The sequence below is a fragment of the Gossypium arboreum genome, chromosome 8, assembly GCF_025698485.1.
Source record: "Gossypium arboreum isolate Shixiya-1 chromosome 8, ASM2569848v2, whole genome shotgun sequence".
In the NCBI taxonomy this organism is placed as follows: Eukaryota; Viridiplantae; Streptophyta; class Magnoliopsida; order Malvales; family Malvaceae; genus Gossypium; species Gossypium arboreum.
In genome coordinates this window covers 2,609,987-2,620,216 of record NC_069077.1, presented here as the reverse complement: position 1 = coordinate 2,620,216, position 10,230 = coordinate 2,609,987, and the positions used below count along the sequence as shown (strand labels likewise).

The 10,230-nt window shown below is 36.8% G+C and overlaps 1 protein-coding gene across 1 annotated transcript; it reads left to right on the top strand.

The window, feature by feature from the left end:
* The first annotated feature begins 583 nt into the window (after positions 1–583).
* LOC108468809 (histidine--tRNA ligase, cytoplasmic) lies at positions 584–4,990 on the top strand. The gene is made up of 7 exons (XM_017769665.2): positions 584–1,696; positions 1,923–2,102; positions 2,239–2,496; positions 2,806–2,940; positions 3,153–3,440; positions 4,017–4,151; positions 4,440–4,990. The coding sequence occupies exons 1-7, from the start codon at positions 773–775 to the stop codon at positions 4,743–4,745; spliced, it is 2,226 nt and encodes a 741-aa protein (XP_017625154.1). The 5' UTR covers positions 584–772; the 3' UTR covers positions 4,746–4,990.
* Positions 4,991–10,230: the final 5,240 nt, after the last annotated feature.

The window sequence follows — 10,230 nt, the reverse complement described above, 5'->3', positions numbered from 1 at the left end:
ACTTAATCCGCAAGTTCAAGGCTAAAATTACATTAACCTTAACAATGGCTAACAAAAACAACAAAGGCTAAAAAAAACGAAAATGGTAAATTACATTCAAGATCACTAGACTATTAGTGAATTTATGTGTTCATCACTCGAAAATTATAAAATGATAATTGGATTAATAAAAAATTTTCATTTAAATCATTAGACTATTTTAAAAAAAAATATTTAAGTTATTAGGTTTTTTTTTTTAAATCCGGCTAGCAAGTTCTAAGAGCCAATTTGATTATCAATATAGTGGATCAGTATCCATCGAGGAGTAAAACATACCTAGGTCCAAGTTAATTTCATGATCAATGCCAGAAATCAGAGAAGATTGTTGCTTGTATTTTCGTTTGCAGATTCATGATATTCAAAGCTGTTTAAAAAGAATTTAAACTGTAGAAGAGGATGGGAACGAAAACTTTTTATTAGTATAAGCAGTTTAAATAGAGAAGGCCATACAACAATAATTTTAACAACTAAAAGACTTAAATATATTTTTTTATAATTCAATCACCATTTTATAACATTTTAAAATTAAGTAATTAATAACTTAGTCACATTCGGTGTAGTTTACCCAAGCAAAAATCACCAAAACCCTAAACTGGAATTTACTCGCGCAAAAACGCGAACAGCTCAAACGCTCTGTTTCATATCACACACTCCATTTTTTCGCCGTTATTTCGCAAAATACTCTCGCAAAAATACCACGGCGGTGGCCGGCGTAAACCAAGGCGGATCCGCCATGTCATCCTTACTTGAATCATGCAAGCTTATGGACCAAAGCTCCTCAGCTCTATCCACCGTCGCCATAGCATCTGCCGCCCTCTCCTGCGAGGCCGCAAGGGCTAACTTATCAGCTTTCGACTTGACCGATTCGGGCGACGGATCCGTTTCCAAAGAAGACATCGGGGTTTCTAGCGACATCAAAGTCTTACTTAACGGTTCCAAATTGGCAGTGAGTTCTAATAAAGGTGATGATAAAGTTAACACAGACTCGTTTTCTAAGATCCCTGTTGTTTATGGAAATGTGAGGGAAGCTGTTAAGAGCTTGCATTCTGTTATTCGTGTGGTTTCGAATTCGGGCGAGAAGTTAGGGGGAAAAGTACTGCATTTGTGCTTTGAATTGAGGAATTTAGGGGAGGATAGTTTGGAAAGAGTGAGATCGAATTTGGGTTCAGTTGGTGTTGAGGGTTTAAAGGGTATTTTTGAAAAGGAGTGTTTAAGTGAGGAAAGTTTGAGAAATGGAGTTAAACTGGCTGTGGAAGCTGGGCTGGAGAAAGATTATGTGAAGTTGGTGAAGGATGTGGAGTTGGTTTTGCGGATTGTATGGAAAATTGTTGCGTGGGAGGCTGTCAGCGCATTTTTCGTGCTTGAAGGTGTTGAGTTTTTGAATGAGAAGACTGGTGGAAAAGGAGGAGAGTTTGATGGAGGGAATGTGAAAGCGGAAAAGAAGAAAAAAAAGAAGGTTTTGCTTGGGAAGGGAACTAGTGTTATTGTGGAGATGATAAAGGATAGGTTGATGAGTAAGGGAGAGGGTTTAGAGAAAATAGTTGAGGAATTTTTATCATTTTTAGATCCAAAAAGTGCAGATTTTGATGGGTTGTTGAAGAAGGTGATGGAGATTTTGGAGAGCAATGAAAGTAGAAGAATCCCCAAGACCCCTAAGGTAAAAAGCTGAACCATAATTCTTATTTCATATTAGCTTCAGTTATCATTTGTTGGAAATATTGCTTAAAACTATAACTAGAAGTAGAGCATTTGCATCTGGGTTGGTTTAGCTTCATTGATATTATAAACATTAAGAGAAGGGGAAAGAGTTTAAATCATTATAATGCAATAATCGTATGCCTTATTTATTCAGCAGAGTGTTTATGTTTCTTGGATGTTTCTAGGGTACTCGGGATTTTGCGAAAGAGCAAATGACAATAAGAAAGAAAGCCTTTTCTATTATAACAAAGGTTTTTGAGAGGCATTGTGCCACTGCCCTGGATACTCCTGCTTTCGAATTGAAGGAGACTCTTACCGGAAAATATGGGGAGGATTCAAAATTGATTTATGATCTTGCAGACCAGGTTAGTAAGAACTATCCATTAAATGAAGTCTTTTTCTTTTGTGTGAAATTTGTTTATTATGGCTGTTCCATGTAGAGAAGTTAGATGTATGGTTTATGTAGTTTTAGCTCTAACTTTTTGTCATATTTGTTTACAGGGTGGAGAGCTTTGTTCTCTACGATATGATTTAACTGTTCCATTTTCTCGGTATGTGGCAATGAATGGTCTCACCTCATTTAAAAGATACCACATAGATAAAGTTTGGAGAAGGGATAACCCATCTAAAGGGAGATATAGAGAATTTTATCAATGTGATTTTGATATTGCTGGTCAATATGAAAAGATGGGTCCTGACTTTGAGGTTGTAAGAATTTTGTCTGAAGTACTAAATGCACTAAACATTGGGGATTATGAGGTAAATTTTTGGTACTCTATTCACTGTCAGTATTCGATATTCAGCTTCTTGGTGTTAATTAGTGTGTATTTCGGTTGTTATACTAAACTTACAATTTAGGCTGACATACCTGCATGAGCTGTTATACCTGAATTTAACATTTTGCATTTTTCCAACTTAAAAAGATTTAGCATGTTTGTAAATTTCGATGTTTCATTTTTACAATTTTTGGTGAGTTGGTGCAGTTTTAGCATTCATTTTCACTAGCTTGCTTCACTGCTCGAAGTGCTTTCCAAATTGGTTAATTTACTTTTTATCTGCTTTTGACAGATAAAATTGAACCACCGAAAGTTACTTGATGGAGTGCTGGAAATCTGCGGTGTGCCACCAGCAAAATTTAGAACTATTTGTTCAAGTATTGACAAGCTAGACAAACAATCCTTTGAACAGGTTAAAAAGGAAATGGTGAGGACTGCCTCTATCTAGCATCTAAATTCTTGGAGAAACAGTGTAAATATACCACCGTTCAATTATTTTTTCATGACATATACTAACTGTTCCTTTTTCTCTTTTTATCAGTGGATAAATTATGTGTGTTGCATATCTTCATTTTTTAGTTATTATCTTATTATATGTTATGATGGTTTCAATTTGAATTGTTCAATTATACTTGCTAGGTGGAAGAGAAGGGGTTATCTGTTGAGACAGCTGATAAAATTGGCACTTTTGTGAAGATAAGAGGACCTCCTCTGGAATTATTGTCAAAGATTATGGGAGGAACTGAGGGTAGTGAGCTTCTTAAACACAATGCTTCCAAAGAAGCATTAGGTGACTTGTCCATTTTATTTGATGCTTTGTATAAATCAAGGTGCATAGACAAAGTGGTTTTCGATTTGAGTCTCGCCAGAGGTCTTGATTATTATACTGGTGTCATATTTGAAGCTGCTTTCAAAGGAGGTGTGCAGGTAAATATATTTTCTGCCAGGGGGCTATGAATGCTATGTACATATACATGAATTCTGTACTGGTTTTGTTTTGTTTTTTTTGTATATTATCAAATATGTTAAGAGCTTTATAGTGGGTCAAGCCATACTCAAGTTTGAACTTTTATGTGATAACCATTGATGGTGAAGGTCGAAGGAACTACTTTCTGATTAGGAATTCATCTTTGGTTTATTCTTTGGAATTCTAGGCGGTTCTTTTAGATCCTCCCCCATCTCTGCTTCATAACCCAGGGTGATAGAGACTCTTACTCTGTTCTATTCCACTGCAAGAGTATGAAACTACGTAGAACTGTTGTACATGTGCGTATGTGCGCTTCATCAGCATAGGTTTTTAAGCCCATGAAAAACAAAAGAAACGGAGGTCAATAAGTGCTCCCATTTCCTAGTTTTTCTGTAGACCTTTTCCCAAAAATTTCAAGAATGTTGTCATCATTGGACCTTTTGAAAATGTAACTTTTAACTGCAAATGTCATAACTTTTCTTTTATTTTGTTGGTTGTTAGCTGCCCCTTGATAATATGATCGAACTTTTTTTCAGGTTGGTTCAATTGGTGCTGGTGGACGTTATGACAATCTGATCGGGAATTTTGGCACAAAGCAGGTTCCGGCCGTTGGCATGAGTCTTGGAATCGAACGAGTGTTGACCATAATGGAAGAGAAAGCACAGAACCAGGTGATTTGTATTCCTAAGATGTTTGAGATATATATCCGTTAAGTGGGGTGCGAAAGGATTCTCTTAGTATCATTTCCTTTGTTGACTCATTTCTTTTTGAAGTAACCATGTTTGACACCCATGTCCTATGTATATTAGGATACGGGTATGGTATGATCCTCCAATCATTGAAAAAGCTTTAAAAAAGTTCAGCATATTCGTGGCAAACACATACATGTATATAACACTCACTCGTGAGTCTACCACACACTCGTACTGACATACATACTTTTGGGACGGCACTTGCAGGCAGTCCGAGCCACGGAAACCCAAGTTTTGGTTGCTATCCTGGGGGATAAACTCGCTGTAGCTGCAGAATTGGTCAGTGAGCTTTGGGACGTAGACATCAAAGCAGAATATAAGGTTCATAAAAAGGTGATGAAGCACATCGAATATGCCATAGACTCAAAGATCCCTTGGATGGTGATCGTGGGCGAGCGAGAGCTGAATGAAGGGATCGTAAAATTGAAAAACATCGAAACTACCACCGAGGAAGCGATTCCTAGAAGTAATCTTGTTGGTGAACTACAGCAACGATTGAAGTTGGACCCATGAAAAAGGGGTCTCTTTTCCCTCTCATCATAATGCTCTTCTATTCTCAACAAAGGTAGAGATTCTCAAATATTTGTCTGAACATACAAATTTACTTTAGTAATTGTTGTACTGCAAATAGATCCCTGTACTCATGCTTTTGATTTTTTTTTATTTAACCATAATTATATTTGAGGTTTTATACATTTTATTTTACTTTTGTGAAATTAATATTTCGTCGTCCATTGTAGGCTTTAACGTTGTAATAATTTGGGTAAACCTACTTTGTCAGTCAACTTTTACTTTGGCTGGGTGATCTAATATGTTTTTATTTTAGTTACTCAACTGTTAATTTTTAATAATAATTAACTTGTACATGTTACATTATGTTTATATTTTTATTTTGGTCATTTAATTTTTAGGTGTTTTCATTTTAGTCATTAAAAAAAATCCTTATTTTTGAAATATTGGAGTAAAAATTTATAAAGTGAATAAAGGTATAAAATAAAATAATACATTAAAAAGTTGTCAAAATTGTATTTTTTATCACATTATTAAAAATTAAAAATTTAATTTTAAAATTTTAAAATTCAAAATATAAAAATTAATTCAATAAATTGTTGAATTTTTTCTTTTAATAATGTTAATTCTTTTGTTATTGTAATCTTAAAATTAATTAAATTAATAAATATTATTCCTAATGAAGTTAACTCAATAATTTATATTTTATAAACAATACGGGTGTGAATAATAGAAGAGACTAGAATCAAGAAATTATAGCAGGTATGCTATGCCAAACACAAGCCCTTCTCCTCACGGGCATTTCAACAGGCACTGCCTTTTAGCTATAAAACCTTGACTCAAGAATCTTATATTAATCACAACAGGATTGATATACTATCTGAGTTTAATATTTCTGATGTGCAGGATCCATTAAAAATGGCAAGCACAGAGCATACTTTATTAACGCTCTTATGATAACCCACATAAGATGTTTTTAGGAAGAAGAAGACTTAGAGAGGCAAGGAGAATTTAGAAAGACATGATAGATAAAACTTAAAGGTTTTATTTTCTGGATTTCTTCTTCTATATCTTACAAGAGGGAGCGCATCATCCTTTTATAGCGAGAGATGATGTATTACGACAAAATATTACACAGTACTTTAAAGATAAGCATTAGGCTGACAATAATTACACACTCGTAATGCAACTATGACTCATATATCAGACAAAGCTAGATATTTGACATAAAGTAGAACGATCTTTCAGCTGTTGGCATTTGAGTGGGGCATCTGGGCACTGTCAAGGGAATCTTCACTGTGGCATGTCATTTCTTCATCATCGTTTATCTCCATCTTTTCTAGATTGATCTGACTATATTGCCACGGGTAGTCTTGTGACCATTCAGTGGGGTCAGGTATGCTTTTCTTGTATTCACGGAGAGCATTCAAGACTTCTAGATGGTAAGGCGTGTATGATTGAGGCCAGGTGTCCCATGGTGCGTCAATGTCTGGAGGTGGCCATATCTCAACTGGTACAGTTCTGTTGAGTTGGCATAGAAACTTTTGAAGTTCCCGGTATTGAGTCTTATCCTTGAAAACTTCATCTTCTAGAGTTTTGTGGACCCAAGAGGATGGGAAGGAATTGAGCTGAGTCGCCTTTCCACACTTAACGAAGTATTGTGGTTTATAGAAAATTATGATCATAAAAGTTCCGTAAGTTCCCTTTGATTGGTCGCAGTTTTGTTCAATTATTTCAAGCCATTGTGGGAGAGGATGGAACCAACTGAGGAAAGTGAAGAAGTTTTGATGTTCTGGTTCAATGTTTCCTCGAATAGCTTTCTTCAAGTAGTAATGGAGATCAATGGTGTTGAACTGTATGGCAATATGGTATAGATGAGTGAGATACCATAAAACCATTTTACTTCATTTGGTCATTCAACAAACTCAAACCTTATGGGATGGATGAAAGGGTAATCTGGATTAATTCCCCAAGGTTTTAAGATAAGGCCTCCAAAATTCTTAAAGACTTGGACCTGATATTCCAACATCATATCTTTGGCTTTTTGATGGAAACAGCTCTTTTCCACAAGTGTAATGACTTCTGGTGGGAATTCTGGGTGAAGGTTTGGAGTTACAGTGTAAGGGGTAGGTGAAGAGGATGTTGAGGAGTATGGTCTGTACATCATAATGGGTCTGGGCCAAAAGACTCTTTTGTAGGTAAGGACTTTTGGATTATCTTTGGGCTTGGAACATGGGTCTAGTTCTTTGGGCCTAGAGAGTAGGTCTGCAAGAACATTTTTCTTACCAGGGATGTGGTTGACTTCGAATGAGTATTCTGAAAACCATTCTGCCCATCTGAGAAGTTGTGGGTGAGGAACTTTCTTTTGTTTGAACTGAAGCATCTTTGGAAACGAAGACATGTCCATTTCTATTAGAAACTGGTATCCTCGGAGATGAAACTCGAACTTTGTGATTCCTTTTTTGACTGCGAGTATTTCCTTGAATGTGGAGTGATAATGGATTTCTGCATTTGAGAATCTTCCACTTTTGTATCCACAAAGATGTCTTTTTCCATCAAATTCTTCAAAGAGAATTGCACCCTAGTATTTATCACTGGCATCTGTCTGTAAAATTCTTTTTCCATCTGAGGGAATTTTCAGAGGAGGTAGATCTTGTGACAGTTCTTTCAATCTTTGAAGAGCTTTTGTCTGAGAGGATGACCATGGAGGAGGGTCTTTCTTTAACAGTTTTCTTAGGGGGTTAATATATTTAGAAACTTTAGGAATAAAGTCTCTAATATAATTAACTATCCCAATGAACTGTTGGATCTGTTTGAAAGACAGATTTTCTGTTGGGAATTTAAGGAGTTCCTGGGCAATGTGGTCTCCTGGAGAGAAACGTCCTTCTTTGATATCCATTCCAAGGAATTGGATTTCTGATTTGTTGATCTGCATCTTTCTTTCAGAAAGCATTATCCCATATTTGGAGATAAGGGATCTGAATTCTTCAAGGAGTTGTGCGTGTGAGTCTTCATCTTTGCTGTAGAGAAGAATGTCGTCGATGTACACAAGAGCACTTTCCATTAATGGATGAAAGATTTTTGTCATAGCCTTTTGAAAGAGAGAAGGAGCTGTCTTTAATCCGAACGGCATGACTTTCCACTGGAAGTGTGCATTGGGGATACAGAAACCCGTTTTATGTCTGTCATCAGGATGGATTCCTAATTGCCAGAAGCCTGCTTTGAGGTCGAACTTTGAAAAGATCTTTGCTTTTGCAATGCTGGAGAAAAGTAGATCTTTGTTTGGCAAAGGAAATTTGTTATCCTGTAGGAAATGATTAAGAGGCTGATAATTGATTACCAGTCTTAATTTTCCTCTTTGTTGTTTTGATCTCTTGTTGACATAGAATGCTTCACATGCCCATTGAGAGTTTGAGACTTCAATCAGATCTTGTTGCTGTAGTTCTTGACATTCTTTTTGTGCAAGCAGCAAATGTTCTGGATTCATTCCTTGATGGCTTGCCTTTGTGGGATTGATGTCTTCATTCTTCTTGAATGGAAGTTGGATGAAGAAGTCTGGGTTTTTCCATAATGGATTTGGGCATTTTTGTAAGAATTCTGAGTGAGATTCCGCACAGGATTGGGCTTTTAGGTTCTGGATGATTGGGATAATCTTTTCAGATTTGATGAGAAATAGTCTTGGGATTCTGGTAAAGGGCTGGAAAAAGTTTTTGTATCTAAGGCCTTCAGGCAAAATTCTGAGGTCTTGGGCTTTTTTGTAGAGGTCAAAGCCTACTACAATGTCTTTTCCAGGGAGTTTTGAGCCTAAAACTGTAGTGGTAATGCTACAGTTAGGGAAGAATTGGATCGTGATGGGTTTGCTGATCACACGGGTAATCAAAGGAGCATCAGTGGCTGATTCAAAAATTCTCGTGTGGGGTTTCCACCAGTCTGGTGGCAGAACATCTGGGTTCATGATTGTTTCAGCTGCACCGGTATCCATAAAGGCAATTATAGTAATGGGTTTACTATACTTGTCTAGATAGATTTTTACCGGAATATGCGGAGCTGGAGCTGAACTTTCATTGGTAGTGACCGTCTGTGCTTTAGCTTGCATCATGAGGACATCAGAATAGTCTGATTCTGAGCTAGAAGAATAGCAAGCAGAATCATAGGCTGGGATGGCACAAATCGTCTTGTCTGAAGGTTGATCTTCAATGGAGCAAATGGATTCAATGTCATCATCATCTTGAATCATTAATCCTGTCCGTTTTATTATCTGCGCGATCTTCTTGCCTTTCTTGTTTTTTGGGCAGTTCTTTGAGAAGTGTCCTCTTTGGTTGCAGATGTAACAGCGATCAGACTTTGTTGATTTCTTCTTTTTTCTCAGATATCTCCAGCGTGGTTTCACTTTCTTTCTTGGGTAAAAAGCATGCTTCTTAAAGTGCTTCTTTTTTCTCGTTCTACACTCACAAGTGTGATTATCCTTTGGACATTTGATCTTCAGACGAGAATCATCACAAGCTTTATCAAGCTTTTTATCACCGTGGAGGTAATCTTTGAATATCATTCTTCTGTTGCAAATGTCTTCCAAGGCAACAAAGACTTCTTGTTGAAGTTCTCCAACTGTTATCTGGAGTATGTCTTTGTTTTGTGTTTGGAGGGCTTGGTTGACTGCAACTTGGATTGGATTTGGGAGAGATGAGAGGATTACTGGCTTTAGGTTTGGGTTGAGTCCCAAAGCACAAAATAGGCTAGTCATTATCTTGAAATGCTTCTGCAAATCTTTTCTGGAATATGAACAGCACTTTCTTTTGTAAAACTCTCTTCTCTTTAGTGTGAGCAGATCATCAGGGTTTCCAACAAAATGTTGATGGATAATCCTGATAGGTTGTGCTAAATCTTGAAAGATTAAGAACTGCATCTGGTTGTGTTGGTCAATCGAATTCCACCAGTCTCTGAGCATTCTAGTGAATCTTGAAACGAATTCCATAAGAATGTTGTAATTGCTATCTTCAGAGAGCTTCTTTGTCTCAAGCCAAGAATGAAACTCTTGGATTCTATCTGGCCATTTTGATGGTGGTAGATCATCTAGAGTGAACGTAGTTCTACCAATAGAGCTTTTTGGTGGATTTCTTTGTGTAGATGATGATCCTTCATCTTGTTGCATTTCATCATCGCTTGGTTCCTCTACTTTTGTAGTCTGGAGGATTTTTTCTAAGCTTTCAGTCTCTGATTGTTCTTCAGGGGATGAAGAGTCTTCAGATTTTTCAGAATCTGAATTTGAGCTTTTAGCAGAGTCATCAGAGTCATTGTTGAAATTCTGGTCCTGGATAGTTGAGATTTTTGGGATTGAAGATTTCACATAATCCTTTAAAAATTTTGACAAAGGATTGTGATTTCCATCGGGATTTCGGCTATCATCTTCTTGAATCATCAAAGACTTCAAAATCTGCTTTGGTGGAGAAGCCGGTGGTGACTCATCTTCTGCTACCGGTCTTTTTCCCAT

Bases quoted from the DNA above. Each gene is read 5' to 3' on its own strand.
- LOC108468809 (XM_017769665.2), top strand. From the start codon at position 773: ATGTCATCCTTACTTGAATCATGCAAGCTTATGGACCAAAGCTCCTCA. The intron at 1,697-1,922 runs GTAAAAAGCTGA...GGATGTTTCTAG, and splicing joins GAATCCCCAAGACCCCTAAG to GGTACTCGGGATTTTGCGAA. The intron at 4,152-4,439 runs GTGATTTGTATT...CGGCACTTGCAG, and splicing joins AAGAGAAAGCACAGAACCAG to GCAGTCCGAGCCACGGAAAC.